The sequence below is a fragment of the Camelus ferus genome, chromosome 15 (assembly GCF_009834535.1).
Source record: "Camelus ferus isolate YT-003-E chromosome 15, BCGSAC_Cfer_1.0, whole genome shotgun sequence".
Classification (NCBI taxonomy): domain Eukaryota; kingdom Metazoa; phylum Chordata; class Mammalia; order Artiodactyla; family Camelidae; genus Camelus; species Camelus ferus.
This window is the reverse complement of record NC_045710.1, coordinates 44,257,308-44,277,310: the sequence shown is the minus strand read 5'-3', so window position 1 is coordinate 44,277,310 and position 20,003 is coordinate 44,257,308. Positions and strand designations below refer to the sequence as shown.

At 33.0% G+C, this 20,003-nt stretch overlaps 1 protein-coding gene and 1 non-coding gene across 4 annotated transcripts in view; one reads left to right on the top strand and one right to left on the bottom strand.

Moving 5' to 3' along the window:
• The window catches only part of KIAA1841 (KIAA1841 ortholog), a 40,271-nt gene that overhangs the window by 7,850 nt on the left and 12,418 nt on the right, over window positions 1-20,003 (bottom strand). For 2 of the 3 annotated variants that reach the window (XM_032497617.1, XM_032497618.1), the window contains exons 6-15: window positions 17,664-17,722; window positions 16,090-16,250; window positions 13,538-13,624; window positions 13,316-13,426; window positions 11,252-11,375; window positions 9,831-9,983; window positions 4,977-5,122; window positions 4,136-4,235; window positions 3,117-3,149; window positions 2,229-2,328 (exon numbers count right to left, since the gene is read on the bottom strand). In XM_032497617.1, the coding sequence (XP_032353508.1) occupies window positions 2,229-2,328; window positions 3,117-3,149; window positions 4,136-4,235; window positions 4,977-5,122; window positions 9,831-9,983; window positions 11,252-11,375; window positions 13,316-13,426; window positions 13,538-13,624; window positions 16,090-16,250; window positions 17,664-17,722 (1,074 nt within the window). Of the gene's footprint in view, window positions 1-697; window positions 729-2,228; window positions 2,329-3,116; window positions 3,150-4,135; window positions 4,236-4,976; window positions 5,123-9,830; window positions 9,984-11,251; window positions 11,376-13,315; window positions 13,427-13,537; window positions 13,625-16,089; window positions 16,251-17,663; window positions 17,723-20,003 lie in introns of all 3 variants that reach the window. The other variant, XM_032497620.1, reaches the window with a different exon arrangement.
• TRNAV-CAC lies at window positions 10,319-10,390 on the top strand. The gene has a single exon. It is a non-coding gene; the product is annotated as a tRNA-Val (tRNA).

The following is a 20,003-nucleotide window of genomic DNA, read 5'->3' as shown; positions in this document are numbered from 1 at the left end:
CTCAGAAGAACAAAACAGACATCAGAGTTGCACATAGATAATCTACAATGTCCAATTTTCACTCAAAAGTTATGAGATAAAGTAAGTGAAAAGTACGACCCATTCATAAAAGAAACAGTCAACAGAAACTGATTCTGAGAGGACCAGCATACTGGACTTAGGAGATAATAACTTCAAAGCAACTATTATATTCAAAGGAAAAATGGTAGTACTGAGTAAGCACATAGAGAACCTCAACAAAGAAATGTAAAGTATAAAAGAAGAACCAGGAGAAATCCTAGAGCTAAAAAGCACAATAATTAAAATGAAAAAAAAAATATGACAGATGGTCTCAAGAGAAAATTTGAAATGGCAAGTCACAGACTAGGGGAAATATTTGAAAAACATACTGCATTCAAAAATATATAAAGAACTTTTACAATTCAATAAGGCAAATAATCCAATTAAAGAATATGCAAAATATTTGAATAGACATTTAACAAAACATATACCAATGGCCAATAAGAACATAAAAAAGATACCTAGAACTATACACCCACTAGAATGGCTAATGTTAAGAAAAAAAAACAATAATGCCAAGTACTGGTACAAATGTGTAGCAACTTGAACTCTCATACATTGCTGATGGAATGAAAGATGGTACAGTCACTTTGCAAAACAGTTTGGCAGTTTCTTATAAAGTGAAACACACACTTACCATATGACCCAGCAATTCCACTCCTAGGTATCTACCCAAGAAAAATGAAAACATATGTCCACACAGACTTGTATGCAAATATTCACAGCAGTATTCCTAACAGCCAAGAACTGGAAACAACCCAAATGTCCATGAAATGGTGAATGGATAAACAAATTATGGTATATTTATATAATGAAATACTACTCTGCAATAAAAGGAACAAACTACGGATATACACAACAATATGAATGAATCTCAAAAACATCATACTAACTGAAAGAAACCAGACACAAACGATTACTCATGATTCCATTTATAGGAGAGCTCAGAAAAGGTAAACCACAGGACAAAAAGCAGATTAGTGGTTGCCTGGGACTAGGAGTGGGGAAAGGCAACTGAGTAGGAGTAACTGTTTGGAGTGATGTTCTAGGTCTTGATTTTGGTGTTGTTTATACAACTGTGCCAAAACTCTTCAAAGCATACACTTAAAAATGGGTGAATTTTTTTTTTTTAATGGAGGTACTGGAGATTAAACCCAGGACCTTGTGCATGCCAGGCATGCACACTACCACTGAACTATACCCTCCCCTGCTAAAAATAGGTGAATTTTATTACATTGTAAACTATACCTAAATCAACTGTGGAAAAAAAACCCCACAATATAGTAGCATTTTCTCCTTGACTAACTAGTATTAAAAAGTAATTGATAAAGGAGTAGTTTTTTCATTAAGATATGCAGCATGTCAAGAAGAATTATATAAAACTTGGAAATAAGGGAAAGGGAAGATTGTATCTCCTTTAAGTGTTATACTGGAGGACTGTGTAACAAGCCTACCCAAGAATCACTTAATCCTCTAAGAATGTCCTCGTGTTTGACTTTCCTCTCTACCATTGGTTGAAAGCCTAGATACTATGAAGTTTCATATTAACTTGCAAATTTTTGTGTCTAATGGAATTGCAAATGATTTCCATCTTACAGAAAAGATAACCCCAAATATTATGGGTTTATTGCCTTTGTAGGACATTAATCAGTTTTCTATCTAACCTGCAATCTTTTTTCAACACTCTTTTTTCAAATGCCTACAAATACTTGAGTCTTCAAATGCTCTTTGAACCACTTTCCCTGCTATTTCTCCTACAAATGGGCTGAAAAAATTTGACACAAGTTCATTCTGTAATTGGATAAAATCATGTTTTTAATTTTTTAAAAATCATACTTTGATGACTATTATTTAGTACTTCATTTGAGTGTCATTTCAAATCATCTCAGGTCCACTGTGATAGTCAGATATTTTGAGAAATCCATGAGGTTACACCTGAAATGAAAACTTGGAGGATTCTTTCTTAGTACACTGAACTTTTAAAAGTAGTTTGAGTATTCTGTGTTAGTGTCAAGGTTAGGGAATCTTGATGAAGCCTCCTTTATTTTTTCCATGTTGTAACCTACCATGTAGACTTATAAAGCCAATTCCTCATGTCTTGTATTAAAGCCTTCAGAATACAATCCCTTCATAAAAGCGAGACTTGATTTTAACTTAGAAATCCATACTTTGTTTCTTGGATACTTCTTCTTCATCTCCAACTTCATCTTCAGTGACCTCAGATCCGGTGGTATATTCTTCTTCTTCTGAAAATAATGACTGTTGTTTCTGAATTAAAAAAAACCAAAACACATCCTATTAAAATTTTATATTATCACATCAGCAACGAATTCTCTCAAATGCATTTGTCTCAATTTATTTTGGATTAATGAGCCAAACAAGAACTGATAAAATGACCACTGTCTAGCATAACACTCAGGAAATGGATATAAGAATTTTTATATTTAGGACAGGATCACATTACATAAAAAATTTTAAAAATTTATTTCCTTCATACATTATAGCAGAGTGATAGGTACTTAGTATTTGTTGAATTGCACCTCTATCACTCAACTGAAAGTACATTCCTTGATATTAAGATTAAATTAAAATATAATAATTGCCAGTATTAACATAATCTCATAATTCTTATTCCAATCTTGTGAATACTGGTGGCAGATGGCACAGTAATGGCAAATAGGTTAAAAATCAACAAATCAACAAAATCACTGAAACTTAATTGATTTGTTGCTTTGTTCAATGTCTTTAATGTGACTTAAAAGTGACTTTTAAAAAGTCATTTAACTTTGTAAAATGATTATAAATCAATAAAAAAAAAGTTAAAAAATAAATAAAAAGTCATTTAAGAAGACTTGTGGATTATTTAACTAGATAATGGAATATGTGTCTGTTTTAAACAATGACATTTTTAGTAAGTACAAAATTATGGAAGCTGAAAAGGATGGCATACGTTTAACTAAAATGTATAAAATAAGGCACTGATAAGATTCTATTAAACTAAACTTTGATTTAGAAGGAAAGAGATTCATAAAAGCAGAATATAGTTGCTCACTTACCAGTTGCAGAGTCCAGTTTTTCAGTGACAAGAACTATAAAAAAGACAAAGTAGGAAATTAATATACCTGCATCTTCCAAGATTACAGCTCCCTATCTTCAAATGAATATTGTGAAAGAGGTGGAAAAAGTTTCAAGTATAGTTCCTTTCCAGGTTGAAAAATAATTTTAAACTCATCTGAAAGTGATATATTATCATCTTTAACATCTTCTGCCTTGAGGAAAATGTATATGTTTACAAAAAAGAAAAAAATCCAACATTTCCTATTATAATTTCCAAAGGACAAGAAATCACATGTAGAAGTAATATAATTTTAGTTAGATTTTGAATTATTTCAATCACTTTTTAATGTTTATATTTATTATAAATTAAGGAACCAGATTCTATACGGATATTTAAGAAATCTAATTTGCTATTTTATATATAGTTTAAAAATAAATGTTAATAATTAAACACATATACCCATCTGGACATTATAATGCATTTTACATGGAATATTTCATTTTCTCAAGTACATGCTACTTTAACCAACACAAACATGGAAAGTTTATAAGCAAAGAGATTTCTTGTGTATTAGTAACAGGAATCAAAGGAATCAAAGCTTTCTGGTCACCTTAAAAATACCTGTTTTGAAACCTTGGGAAAATGAAATGTATTACTGATAACAATTAAAAAAAAAATTTCATACCAAAAAAAGTTTGTAAGACTAGGAGAGGATAAAATATCCAATTCAAACATCTTTATTCCTCAAATCATTATTTGTCCATAATAAACCCTGAAGACTGTGTTATATTTTTTCCCAAAATATAAGTTGATTAATTATTAATTCTTTGAGGGCAAGGAATGTATCCTATCACCCTTACAGTCCTGTTAACTCAGCTTAATATCTTGTTACGATAATCAGTAAACGCAGACTAACTGAAATTTTCTATTTCAATTTAAACCAATCAGGTATCTGTCAAAGATTAAATGTCATCAATTGTTTTTATAAGTAAAGAATAAATGAAACAAACTACTCACAGCATTGAGCTCCCCACTCTTGGGACCCCATGGTGTATTTGGTTCCAGTAAAACATCACAGTCTAGACCCTTTTCATCACAGAGACCAACCCCAGAATCACTTGAAAGAAACAGACATTTTATGGAGAAGTGTTCAATTTAAGAATTTAAATGCAAATAATCTTTTCTTAATTGCAAATGTTTTATAAATTGCTCCTTAGAAACACAGTTCTCGAGTATAAGGTGTACCTCTTCAATATTTACATTTCTTAATGCATCTAGTGATTCCCCTAGCAGAAGTCACTCCATATGGGGGAAGCATGACTACACGCCCAGCATCATACCTGTCAGGTGGTGAAATAGGCTGCTATGACGGTTTCTGCTTTGAGAACAGCCTTCATTAGAGAGTCCTCCAACCCCTAACCTGACAGCCTGCTGCAACTGCAAAATGATGGAAGTGACTTCAGAAATTACTGAATCCAAGGAATTCTAGTTTATGCAAAGATAACCTCAATCATCATTTTTTTTCTAGTTCCATCAATCAAGATAAGATGAGCTTAAGTAACTTGGAAAAACAAAAAAATTCAAAAATTGGACTGCAGGGCCCATCTTTTCAATCATCAGAAACTCCTTTTATTAGTTTTTCTTCCCCTCGGACCTCCAATTTTTTGAGGTATTCTTCCTATCAAATAAACAGCTTCTTGCCCTTATTGTAAAGTAACATAATTTCAGTTAAGCTTTCTGGAATAATGTAAACTACTTGAGGACTGCCATTACTAATCTAGGGAAGCACTAGGGGATACAGGATTCAAGGATGGGAACCACTGAATAAAGCTGCAGTACAGTGTTTCCCCCATCTCACCTAACTGTGTCTTTAGCAAAAGGCACAAGAATGACATCTTTGTGTTTGTGCAGATCGTCCAGGATTCTAGCAGTTGGACAGGACAGCAAATCTTCACCCTCACCTTGATCACGAAGAGCAACCATGTGGTCCCTCACTTTACAACCCTGTTGTGCAAGAGACTAAATCTGAGAGGTTGGTTCATTATAGAGAAACATTCCTTTAAAGATGACTGTATGTTTCTGTTCTTTGCCCAGTCATACCATCCTCTCAATGATTTTACAGCTTTTTCTCAAGAAAAAACAATACTCATACAGAAAAGAGCATGAAACATAAATGTACACCTTAACAAATACCCAAGAACATTCATGTAACACCATCCGCATTAAAAAATAGAATATAGCCAGCACTCCAGGAGTCTGCACAGGCCCATTCCCAACCATAACGGCCTCCCTTCTCCAGAAGGATAGTCTCTATCTCAACATTTATGGTACTCACTCTCTTGCTTTTATCTGTTTACCACTCAAGGATGCATCCCTAAACACTAGTTTAGTTTCAATACTATGTTTTTACAATTCAACCATGTTACTGCATGTAACTAACATTTGCTTTAATGTATAGTATTCCACTGTATGAAGTCACAATTTGCTTATCTATTCCACAGTTGATGGATGGGTTGTTTCCAGTTTGGAGCTACTACAAGTAACACTATTATGAATATTCTTTTACATGTTACCCGAAGCACAAGTGCTCATGGGTACCACGTTATATTACTATCAGCAGTGTATGAGAGTTCTTATTATTCTATATTCTCACTAACACTTGGTGAGACATTTTAATTTTAGTGTTTCTGGTGAGTACATGCTCACTCTGGTTTTAATTTGCCATTTCCCCAATTACAAACAAACGAGATTTAGCTCCTTTTCATGTTTACTGGACAAGAAACTTTCTTGTGTGAAATTCCTATTTTTCTTACTGATACACATGAGTTTAAAAAAATCTAAATATGAACCTTTTATAGATATGTGTTGCTAATATCTGCAAGTTTGTCTCTCAGTCTCAGTTTATTTAATGTAGTTAATATACTTGAATTTAAATTTCTTCCTCTATGGTATTATCTTTTAATAGCTTTATTAATTTTTGTCTCACATATAGGCTTTTTTTGGGCAAAGATTTTGGGCCAGAGTCCAATTCTGTTTTTTTCCTCATTTTGATATCCCAATATCCTCAGTACCTCTTACTACAAAGTTTATCCTTTGCCCACTGGTCTGTAATGTCACTCTGTCATAGTCAAGTATTCAAGTGGCTTTAAGTATAGTCATCCCTCGTATCCGTGGGGAATTGGTTCCAGAAGTCCCCATGTATACCAAAATCCAAGGACGCTCAAGACCCAGAGTTAGAAGTCTATATCTGCAGATTCAACCAACTACAGATCATGTAGTATTGTATGTATTTATTTAAAAAAATTCATTTATAAGTGGACCCACACAGTACAAACCAGTGTTGTTCAAGGGTCAACTGTACTTCACTCACTTCTGTTGGTCCATCTGTTTAATCTTCATCAGGGGTGGGGGGAGGGTATAGCTCAGTGGTAGAGTGCATGCTTAGCATGCATGAGGTCCTGGGTTCAAATCACAGAACCTCCATTAAAAAAACTAAATAAATGAGTAAATAAATAAATACCTTCTCACCCCCTCCCTCAAAGAAAAGAGTATGGCTGTTCCTTACAAAATCAGAAAGAGAATTGACAGAATAAAATTATATTTAAAAAAATTTTCACTAGTATCATCTTGTCTTAATTACCAAAGACAATAAATTTTGATATTGAGCAGAGCAAGTACTTCTACTTTTGTGTTCTTTTGAGAGTATCTTATTTATTCTTGGCTCTTTATATTTCCATAAACATTGTAGAATTAGGATTTTTATTGAGAATGCATGGATCAATGGATCAATATAGGTCAGTTTGGGGAACATTTACATCTCTACAATACTGAATCTTTGAATTCATGAACATGGTACAACAATCCATTTTTTTAGCTTTATTTTTTCTCAGTAATGTTCTATGTTTTCTATACAGAGTTCTTTCACATTACTTTATTGTCCTTTTGTTGTTGAGTTGTAAGAGTTCTTTGTATATTCCAGCTACTAGACCCTATCAGATATGATTTTAAAATATTTTCTTTCATTCTGTAAGTTGCCCTTTCACTCTTTTTTACTGAAGTATAGTCAGTTTACAATATTGTGTCAATTTCTGGTGTACAGCATAATGCTTCAGTCATACATAAACATACATATATTCATTTTCATATTCTTTTTCATTATAGGTTACTACAAGATATCGAATATAGTCCCTTGTGCTATACAGAAAAAAACTGTTGTTTATCTATTTTATATATAGTAGTTAGTATCTGCAAATCTCAAATTCCCAATTTATCCCTTCCTATCCCCTTTCCCTGCTGGTAACTGTAAGTTTGTTTTCTATGCCTATGAGTCTGTTTCTGTTTGTAAATAAGTTCATTTGTTTTTTTGTTTTTTTTTTAAGATTCCACATACAAGTGATATTATACGTATTTTTCTTTCTCTTTCTGGCTTACTTCATTTAGAATGACATTCTCCAGGTCCATCCATGTTGCTGCAAATGGCATTAGTTTATCTTTTTTATGGCTGAGTAGTATTCCACTGTATAAATATACCACAACTTCTTTATCTATTGATCTGTCGATGGATATTTAGGTTGTTTCCATGTCTTGGCAATTGTACATAGTGCTGTTATGAACACTGGGGTGCATGTATCTTTTCAAATTAGAATTCTTCTTTTCTGGATATATGCCCAGGAATGGGACTGCTGGATCATATAGTAACTTGATTTTTAGTTTTTTGAGGAATCTCCATACCATTATCCATAGTGGCAGCACCAATTCCCATCAGCAGTGCAGGAGGGTTCCCTTTTCTCCATACCCTTTCCAGAATTTATCATTTGTGGACTTTTTAATGATTGCCATTCTAACTGGTGTGAGGTGATACCTCATTGTAGTTTTGGTTTGCATTCCTCTGATAATTAGCAATATCGGGCATTTTTTTCATGTGCCTTTTGGCCATTTGTATGTCTTCACTGGAAAATTGCTCATTTCTTTCATTATTTTATTTGATCTCTTGGCAACATTTGGCATTATGGACCACTCTCTCTTTAAATACTGCTCCCTTGACTTTCATGACACTATTCTTGATTTCCCTCCTATTACTCTTTCTGCTCCTGATCATTCTCCTTTGCAGGCTCATGCTTCTCTAGTCAGCCAATAAATGTTGGAGTTTCTATAGGCTCCATTGCAGGCCCTCTGCCCTTATGCTCATCCATACGTGCTGGCTTCAGTTATCACTTATTTGCAAGAAGACTTACAAATTAGTACCTCCAGCCGAGACACTCTCTGAGCATGAAAACCCACATATCTATCACTCTTTGCCTGATTATCTCATAAAGCACTTCAAACTCAAAATGTCCAAAACAGAATTCATGAGATCCTATCCAGACCTGATCCCTTCTGTTGTTTCCTCCTCAGTGAATAGAAGCACCATCTACCCAGTGGTACAAGGAAGAAACTGAGTCATCCTTGACTCCTCCTATTCCCTCTGTGAAACAATCCATCAAGTCAATTCAGTTTCACCTCCTAAATACTTAATTCATCCATTTCTTTACATTTCCACAACCGCAGTCCAGGTCAGCATCATCTTTCTAAGACTATTCTGATAGCTTCTCTCATCCCTGACTCCACTCACTATTCCCCAAGCCATTCTCCACACGCAACTGATATTTTCAAAATCTGAAATAAAGAAAATACTTAAACGTGGCCTATGAGGTCCTGCCCCTTCGTGGTCTGACATCTTACTGCCCTCTCTATCCCTGTCTTGAGCTATGCATGTTTTCTGTAACAGGCAGTTTCAGTCTTGCTTACTCACCGTGTTCCTTTTGGCCTTACTGTTCTGACGAGAGGGCTCTTTCCCTCCCTCTTCTCCTCGCGTACTCCTACCCACCCTTTGGATCTTCACCAAATGCCAACTCCTTAATGGAGGGAGGCTTCCCTTGACTTCAAGGCCCAGGTCAGACCAGCCTAATACAGAAATTTATGGTCTGACATACTTCTTCAAACATTCCTTTGCATGCTTTCCCCCTTTTGATATTATTGCCTCACCTGTAAATTCCATGAAGGAAAAAACTACCCAATTTTGCACGCTGCTTTCTGTTTTGCACAGTCTGTGACGCAACGTCGGCATTTCATAAATATTTGCTGTACTGATGATGATGAAGAGCTTTAGGTTCCTTTCATCCATTAGTGAAATTTAATTACATAACATTTTCAAAAGTATTAGAGATTGAGGACTCTAACCTAGAGCAATAATCACATACTGTACCAAGATAAATGTGCAAGGATGTTCACTGCAACACTGTAATGCTATCAACCTGGAACACCCGAGATGTTCATCAATAGGAGACTAGTTAAATAAATTGTGAAATATGCAGCAGTTAATAAAATGACACACAATGGTCACCTAGGTATACTGTTGAGCAAAAAGGGCAAATTACAGAATAATATGAATAGCCTGATCCTATTTCCAATATAAAAAACTACATATAATTTGTGTCTGAAATGTATAAAACAAGGTCTGAAAGGAAACTGTTAACAGTGGTTGCCTCTAAGAAGAGATGTAGAATGAAGGAGTGGTAGAAGAGGGATTTTACTTTTTATTACACTTATTCATATAGTTTAAAGTCTTTTCTACATGAATGTATATTTATATTTTAAAAACAATAAAAGAGGAAAAGATATAAATACAAAGTGTTAGTGCTGTAATTACAAAAGGGCAACATTCAAAATTTACCTTTGTAAGCTGAGTAGGGTCGAACCGAAGAACCTTTTGGTTACAGCAGGGATAAATTCCAGTGCCAACAGTACTCAGTGAACTTCCTGCAGTAGGATAAATCACTGTTTCTGAGTGATATTGACAATGTGAAAATTCTATACAGAGAAAAGCCTGAATAAAAGAAATGCATAAAATCAACTATTATTCCCACAATGAAATTGTACATCTCAAAAATACTTAAGAACACATACTGTAGGTTCTACCTACATAAAATGTACAGAAACGGCAAGTCTCTAGAGACACAAAGTAGGTTTGCGGTTGTCGGGGGTTAAAGGTGAGACTAGGTTGGTGAGTGACAGCAAATGGATACGAGGGATCTTTGGGGGATGATGGAAATATACTAAAGTTGGATGGTGGTGGTTGTACAATTCTGTAAATTTATTAAAAGTCAGTAAATTGTACACTTAAAATGAATGAATTTTATGGCATATAATTACACTGCACATGAGGGTATAGCTCAATGGTAGAGTGCATGCTTCACCTGCATGAGGTCCTGGGTTCAAACCCCAGAATCTCCATTAAAAAATAAACAAGTAAATAAATCCTCCCTTCCTCCACTTCCAACAAAGAGTATGGCAGTTCCTTACAAAATTAGGAAAAAAAAAACTGTGGGGACAGACGGAGTCCACTAGGTAGAAACTTATACAGTTTGGAAAATCTCACTCTGATGGTTAAAATTAGCTGCTCTCCAGTATTTCTTCCCTCTACTGGAAATCATTACCCCAGTGAGAGAGGAAAACTACTGGGGGCAAGAAGGCCCAAGGGATTCATAAAAAAGTTTATGTAGATCACTCTAAATTAATATGTAAGACTAATTAGGAATGATTATGACCAATAAAGATCTACTTATTATATAAAAGGATTTATTATAGGTACCCTGAAATAGCAAGCTCTCTAGTGCTTTTATTATACACTTCATTTACAAAAGAATGAACAAAACCTTTTTGGGAACACAATTATAACAAGAAGGGCACATATCAACAGCACCCCATCTGCAAAGGTGTTTCTGAATTTCTAAAGAAATTTATGGGCTAACAGAGAAGCAGTTTGGCTGGAAATAATAAAAGACAATAAGGATTCTGTATTTTTTTCCACTGAAAAAAATGTATTTGATCACTTAAAACCTGTTAGTTTTCTATAAATTCACCCAACTCACTGATTGTTTCAGCAATGAAAATTTAAAAAAGCAAGAAACAGAGGCAGAGAAATGAAGTCATAGGCAAGCAATGTTTAACAGCACCATCATTTTTGTCACTAATTTCTTAAAAAGATGTCAGATATTGTCCAAACACGCCAAAACAAATTAATTAAGCAGCATATATCAAAAGAGCCTGCTCTCAATGTTTACAGAGCAGAATATTAAAAAAGAAAAAACTCACTTGGTAACATCTTGAACAGGTTAGCCAGTTGACTGTTCCCCACAAGCGCCAATATACATCTCTCCAAGATTTTAATTCTTCAAAAAGACTATTCAAATACTCATGAACATCCCAAGTCTTATCTCTGAGGAAAAGAACATCAGCTGTTATATTATTTTACAAGCAAGCAATATAGACAATTTGTTTCAGCAAATGTTTTTAATTTTGTGGCTTATTTCCAAGAATATTCCCCAAATGATGGCCATGGGATGGACTACAATGAATGATAGAGAAAATTTCACTTGGGAGTTTGTTTATTCTTTTTTCCCCTTTGGACAACAGAAAAAGGTGTGAAAGATGGATGCTGAATTATTTTACTATACTAGATAAATTAAATGTAGTTTGAGCAGGCTAATATGTGGGACTTAGGCATCCGTTCCTAAACAGAACCTTTACTCTAATATTACATATTATAAAATAGGTTGTTAATTGTTGGTGATTCTAAACATTTCATTAACATCTTAGTTCTTTAAATTATTTCCAAAAGACATTTTTTTTAGTAATTGAGTAATTAAGTAATATAAAATTAAGTCTCAGTAATATACATTTTTAAGTTAACTGATATGAACGTAAAAAAATAGACAAGCCTTAAAACTCCATTTGCCATGGTCATATATATAACAGGTTCCCATTTTTCTGCAAGTCTCTAATCTTCTTGAACTTTTGTTATTTTTATCCTTAGTTCAACAAATAACAAAATATCATCAAGTTATTACAAATTACACAGGCACATCTGCTTTAATTAGACTACTTAAAAAATGCCACCAACAGCTGACTTAAAGGAAAATACTTTGAATAAAACAATAATGAACACTGAACTTAATGTCAGTTTTTTTACACAGTAATATTAAGTTGTTGCTGTCAAATGGAAGTAATTTCACAGGTAAAATCAAGTCTCAAGACAAAAAAGTATAAAATCCCAAGTGCTTACTCTAACAAATGAAATTCCCTTATTATTATATGCAGAGAAAAATGAAACACTTTAAAGTTGAGACTGTACTATTAATGCTAGGGTCAAATGTGTTTTTCTGGATTTCTGTTTTAACGTTCAAAATATGAAATCTAACATTTGTGGGGTTTTTTTTTTAATAAAAGTGTTGTACATTTTTAATATAGAAAAAAAACAAAGAGAAGATGAATCCATAATACTATCACTCAAAGGTAACACCATAGTTAACATTTTAGTGCACACATTTTTAGTTTTGTTTTATAGCCTGTTTTTTGTTCTTACTTAATTTACCACTAACAACTTTCTCTGTAAGTATGTATTCTTTTACATTCTCAAAGGCTGCACATTAAGAACTGACTAGATATGTTTTATATAGATATACTATTATATGGATATTAGTTCATTTATTCATTTGAGTGTTTTTTTTCCTATTTATATACACAATAAATGTCCTTATTAAGTGCTTTCATAAATCAACATTAACTCTTTGGATAAATTCCTAGCAGCAGGATATTGTCAGAGAACATATGGATATGTTTTAAAGTTTTTGTTTTCCTAAGACATTATACCAACATACAACATTCTCCTATCACTCCCCAACTCAAAAGGAGAACTACTTTTGCACTTAAAAGGGAGTAAAAAAAGACTATGCATTAATGGAATACTGACAAAGTATGAAGAATAAACACATTATGGAAAATTCAAGTTTAAAGACAGTTTCCCTCATTCACCAAAATTCACCTGAAAGTATACCTGGTTCTCTTGTCAAATTCAATGTAACACTTATATAAATAACTAAAATCTATTAGGGAAAAAAAAATCATTTTAATGGCACTGACGGTAGTATCTTTCAAGATTAATGCACAATAATTTTTACTAAAGTTTAAAAACATGAAATTTATCCAGTAAATAAAATGCAGCTTTTACAACAACTGTTTTGAAAGTAGCATCTTTCTAAATCAAAGTTGGATCACATGTAGAAAAGATGGTATCCTATCCCTTATGACAGTAGTTTTGCTTTTATAAATACACTATTAATTCACATTGAAAAAGCTGTATTTTTATTTTCACTACACCTTATGTGAATGTAGATAATATTTCCATGTTGATCCACATTGATTTTTCCAGGAATGCAAGGAATTCTTCTTTCTGTTTCTTTTGTTAAAAGTTTCTTACACAAACTGCATCTATAACATAAGGAAGACACAAAAAACATCCAAAAAGAAGATGTTAAATATAGTAAAATTAAAGAATTTAGCTGCACTGTGTAGCATATCAAGAAAAATATATCTCTATACCTGTATAATGTTGCTGCATTATTCCGAGAATCTGGATTCAAATATTCAGGATCAAACAGTCTTTCAATCTTCTTACAAAAAAGTTTACTATTAACAATAAATGATCAACAAATTAATTTGGTATACCTACTTTACTAAAGTTACTTGATAGTGATAAATATAAATGCTAACCTATCTGCACATGTAGAAAATTAGACTAATAAATCCTTACAGAGCCCCTCTTTGGGAATTTATAATATACTTTCAGTATTCTAAGTAAATAAACCTACTAATGAGAACTGCTTGATCAAGAATCCATTTTCATAAGAAAAATGAGACAGGATATCTACCTCTCTTTCAGTCCTTTGTTACAGGAATATTCAAGATTGAGAATTTTGGAAATTTAACAATCCTGGGTCTAAAAATAACTTGTTATGTGATCTTTGGCAACTTGATCTCTGTGAATCTTATTTTCTCATCTATAAAATGGGGTTAATAATTTCAAATGCATAAGGTTTTATGAGGGTAAAACGAGACAGTATTTGTTAAAGAATGCAAGACACAGCATTAAACATTCAATAAATGTTAATACTTTATTATTATGCATAACATAATTATGTTGTGCATGAACTTTGTCAGAATTCTAAGTATGACATTAATTCCAAATGTTTATCCTGACTGTCTCCACTTTTTGTCAAGTAATGTCTCCTACTGAGGCCAAATCTGGATTTAGGATCCCATCCCATTTACAAGAATTTAGCTCTTGGATAATTCCCCTCTGTCTCATTCCCCTTCAGGACTAAACTCTTGGATAATTCTCCTGTATGACCAATTTCTTCCACTTTAATAAATCATCCTGATTAGCATATAAGCATAATCCAACACCTTCCTTCTTTAAAAAAAACAAAAATCCTTTCTTGAGCCTACCTATCCCTAATTGCTACTGCTAAATTTTTCTGCATTCAGAGCAAAATATCTGGAAAAAAGTTGTCTAAACTGGCCACATTTCTGTCTTCATCTTACATGGTAGCAGCATTCCATACATGTGACCATTAGTCACTTCCTCCTCTCTGAAGCCCTCTTTCCTTCTGCCTTCCCTTTGATCCACTGGCTTCTTCTGCTCAGGCCCCTCACCAGCTACTCCTCTACTGAACCTCTAAATGTTGGATAGTCATCATTAATACTCTTCTGCTAACAATTAGAAAATAAAATAAAAACAGCATTTACAATAGCACCAAAAAAATTTAGAAGCCTGTGAACAAACTTAATAAAGGAAAAATATCTTTACATTAAAAAAACTATAAAACATTGCTAAAATAAATGGAGGGTGAAAACCATGTTCATGAACTGAAAGACTCAATATTATTGAGATGTCTCTTCCCAAATTTACAGGTTGAATATTAACCCTCAAATCTGCAGGGATGTGTGCGTGTGTGTCTGTGTGAGTGCATGCATGCATATGAGAGAGAAAGAAAATGGGCAGGCTGATTATAAAATTTATATGAAAATGCAAAGAACCTAAAATGACCAAGACGGCAATCTTGAAGAAAGGTAAAGCTGCAAAATTTAGATTACTGGATACCAAAAAATATTAGAAAGATACTGTAATTAGGACAGTGTGCTACTGATAAAGTATAGGCAAAGAAATCAACAGAACAAAATGGAGAATTCAGAAACAGACATCACAAATATAGTCACCTGATTTATACTAAAGGTGCTGCTGCAATTCCCTTTTGAAAGTATGGTTTTGCCAGGAAATCTCATCCAATTCCATGGTTTCAAACCCCATTTACTCTTATATTTCTATTTTAAGTCCTGACCTCTGACCTAAACTTTAGACTTATATATCCAGCTACCTACCTGCCATCCTACCTGGATGTCCAAAAAGTGTATTAAATATATTAAATAATCTTTACAAGACCCAAACCCATCTCTTGATTCCCTTCATTCCAATCATTCCCCTCTCTATTAATGACACTACCATTTACTTAACTTTAAAACCTAGTAATAATCCTAGTATACTTTCTCTTCCCACATGATTCCATTTGAAAATCTGTCAAGATTTTCCTAATAACATATGCTGAATCCACCCACTTGCAGGAATACAAGGAATTCAGCTCCACTGCTTCCACTCTAGTTCAAAGCCTTTCCTCTCTCACCAGATCACTGTACTAGACTCCAAATAAGTCTTGCTTCTTATATCCTTCTAGTCTCTTCTCCACACAGAATAAAGTGTACATACCTTGCTATGACCTAAACAGCCCATAAGTGATATGACAACTGTTGACCTTATCCCAATCAACTCTTCCCTTTTATACTAAGGTCTTTCTTAATAATTTTTAACATAATTCACCACCACAATCTGCTCATATATGCCTTACACAAAACAACTAATGTAATTACTAATTTTTATCTTGAGCCATTGACTCACAATATATTTTACTTCATTTAAAATAAAATGGAAATGTATTTCTAAATATATTCTAAAAACAGAATTTTTACTAAAATGAAATAGAAACAATGTATTTCCTCTAACAGGAAGATGACTTTTAAAATTAAATTTTAAAAATTACCTCCTAAACTTATCTTTCTTGTCCTTTAAGTCGTCAACTTCATTGTGTGTGAACAGATCAGCTATACGTGTAAGAAGATTTGCATTAATACAGTTCATGTTGCATGGGGTAGCTACTATGGCATTCATATTTTTGTGGCAATACTGAATACACTGTTCAACCTGAAAAAAACAGACACAGAATGGAAAATGAATGTTGAAGATAGTAGCATAAAGGATAATGTCATATCAATACTTTTCAAATATAAGATTCATTAATCCATGCATTGCTAGTCATAACTGAGTTTTGCCTCTTTGGGTTAATCTATACTGCTCCAAAGTGGTCCAGCAGTCCAAATTTTTACAAATATATATACATAGATGGAAAAATAATTGTCAACCTTCTCAGAATATTTCAAACAATAATGCAATGAACATCTTTCATGACTGTGGCATGTATGTATCTTAGTCTACAAACTCAAGGGTATAAGATATGTGACTTCCTATTAACTAAACTTAGTGACAATTTTAAGTCTCGTATCTCTGGTAGAAACACAGTTTCAGTCACTTCAGGGTTTTGTCAGTTGTCTTATGCATGCTCTCTGACTTTCTTTCCCATTCTCCACTGTGAGATACATTAACTTTTTGAGGGAGATATGGGTTTTGGGGAAAAACAGTACTGGCTAATTACATATTCTTCTGAATATTTTGCTATGGCATAAAAATCATCCTTTATGGCTTAGATTTTAAAAACCAGAACTCAGAGACTCTTTTAGTCTCTGCTTTTTTCTGTAACCCTTCTCTAAAGCAATTAATACTAGCAACTACAAGGGGAGGGACTAAAGGAGTAGAAAGAATACAGGGAACTTTTAAAACCTCAAACAAATAAACTTCACATCTGTTAACACAGCAAAGGAGTATTTTACTCTGTAGTTTTTACCAGGGGCTAAAAGCATATATTTATTTAAAGTAAAAACCACAAAAATATATAAAAACATGTGAATGGTAAAGAAACTTATTAAATAAGAGGAAAAAGAAGAAAAATATATTTAATGTTAGAGCTTGATATGTATGTGTATATATTGTGCTTTTATACTTCATCAGCTACTCTTATACAACAGAGATGAGTGTGTGCGTTACACATACAAAATTACATTGTTTAGTAGTTGGGTATTTGTTCTTCATTTGCTGAACCATAAGTGAAAGACACAAATAAGTAAAACATGCTTAAACTAATTATTTAAATAGTAAACCAAATATATTCCAATTAATTTTCATTTCATTTGGTTTAAGAGCAAATCCTTTTTGGAGTAAAGTTAATTCTGTTTAGAATCATGTACTGCAACAGCTAACTGTTTCCTTGAGGATAACTGTCTTGCTTTATGGGCATCATATACAAATGGTACGTAGTAGCTTTAACCTCTTCCCAACAAAGTACCTCCAAATATTAGCAGTTTACTCTAATGGAATCACATTCTTGAATTAACAACTACTTCAGTGGTAAGATGTCTTAGAGTTTTCTAGACACTTGAAGAAAAAGCAAGTTACATTAAGCATGGGTAAATAGAAGAGCTTTGGTCTTTGATTAATACTTACCAATGAATCCATTTTTAAAAACTCTGAAGAAATAAGAATTGAAATGACATTTCCTGGCTCTAAAAAAAAGAAAAAAATTAAAGTCTCCTTTTGATTTGTATCTCAATCTCCTTAGAACAGGCTCCTTCTCACCCTAAAAGAGGATGTTACTTTAATAAGAACAATTTAATAAAATCTTACTATGGCTTATATACATGAGAGAAATAAAATGCAATGTTAAAACTTAGGGTATAGAGAAAATGTACAATAAACTTGCCCTGGAATTAGATTCACATCAAGTAAAAAGACTCTAACTAAAGACATGACATATGCGAACTCCTCCTCAACTGAACCAGAGAAAAAGGTAATTAAAATGGAGACTATAACTCATCACACAAAAATCACAGTGAGAAAATTTTTTAAATGATTAGAGAGCTTATTATTAGTAAAGTTATTTCAAAAGTGGTTCAAATGCTTGTTATGAACAAATACTTAATTTATAAGATTCTGAAAGATAATATAAACTTTACTATTGAAGAAATGCAGTTACTTCCTAAAGGCAGACTGAATGAGCCTTGAGAGGCACAACCAGGGAAAGGGGGATGCTGGCTGACACTATCCTTTCAGTAAACCTAAGTCAGGGGAGGGTATAGCTCAAGTGGTAGAGCACATTCTTAGCATACATGAGGTCCTGGGTTCAATCCCCAGTCCCTCTTCTAAACTAAATCTAATTACCTCCCTCCTCCGCCAAAATAAAGTAAAATAAAGTAAGTAAAAAAAAAAAAAATTAAAAAAAACCCTAAGTCATCTCTCATGAAGTATATTTAAGAAAAAGAAGAAATTGTGATTTTTATCATGATAATATTAAGACAATTCTCCTAAATAAAGGACTATTAAGTCCTTCAAGTAAGTAATCTCAACCTTTCCTTAAATCACAATTCTAGATTAAAGGTTCTCAAAAAGAAATGGTAAAGAGAGGAAGGATCTGGTGAAAAAGTTCCTCAGGAAAGTGTAATATAACTCATTCTAGTTAAGACCCAAGGTCTGGATTACTAGTGATTTAAATTAACCATTCTGGTGGTTTTCTTAGAATAAAAACTGCTTTTATAAAACCTACATTTGTAGCCACTGATTTAAGGTCCAAGAGTACAGAGCAACTAGTTTTGCTCTACTTCTTTCACTTTACTATTTCATGAACAGGTTGGATCAAACAGTAGTTTTTTTCATCTCTACATATTTTGACATACCTGGATGGTCTGGAATCTCTGAGTTTTGGTTGGCTGAAAATTTTGTTTTAGCAGTTTTGTAATTTTCACTTAAGGACCACTAGAAACCTTTTCTATTAATTTGGTCACAAAAATGTATTAAATTATGAACATCCTCAGAAAACTTTTATACTATCAGTACAGGTTGATTTACTAATAAGAGTTTAAAAATACCTTGGTAACTACTGTAAATAGCAATTCTAGTGCACTGAAAGATTTTATTAAACCACCAGTGTGATTGCCTATGTAAGTCAACACCCAAAAAAGATTACTTAGTAATTATTCTTCCTATTGTCTAGAACATTGGTTCTCAAACTTTTGCTCTCAAGACCCTTTTACAAAAATCTTTAAATCGAGACTCCTAAAGAGTTTTTGCTTACGTGGGTTACATCTATATTTACCATATTAGAAATTAAAACAAAATATTTAAAAAATATTTACTAAGTCATTTAAAAATAATAAGCTGATTACACACTAACACATTTTTATGAAAAATAACTGTATTTTCCAAAATGAAAAAAGTTTAGTGAGAATAACACTGACATTTTAAATAAATTTCTTCATTGACTTAACAGAAGACAAATGGATTCTCATCTTTCTACACTGAATTTGTGGGTAGTCTTTCTCGAAGGTTAGTTACAATGGGAATCAGAAATCATATCAGTGAACTCCTTCCACTCTGCTATCTCAAAATCCACTGATTCATCTTGCACTTTAAGTGGATCTTTAACCCATGCATACTTTTTTTTAACATCATGCATTGGTCATTTGGAAAGTATAGGCTCACTGAGTTATGCAGATCTTCCAAATGTTGAAACATTTTATTATAATATTAAAAAATATTACATTTGTTAATATGATCACCAATCTCATAGGAAAAGTCTTTAGAGGAACTGGCAAGTACATGGAAGTAAACACAAGTTTTCCAAACTTTCTCACTTGAAAGCTTGAATTTTATCATTGGCAACAAATATTGTCAGCTGTTTCCCTTTAGCTAACTGGCTCACTTAATTCATTTTCAAGAAAATACCTGTCAAATGCCTAAGTCTGAATAACCATAATCTGCCTGCTAGCCATTCTTTCAAGTAAAAATGGT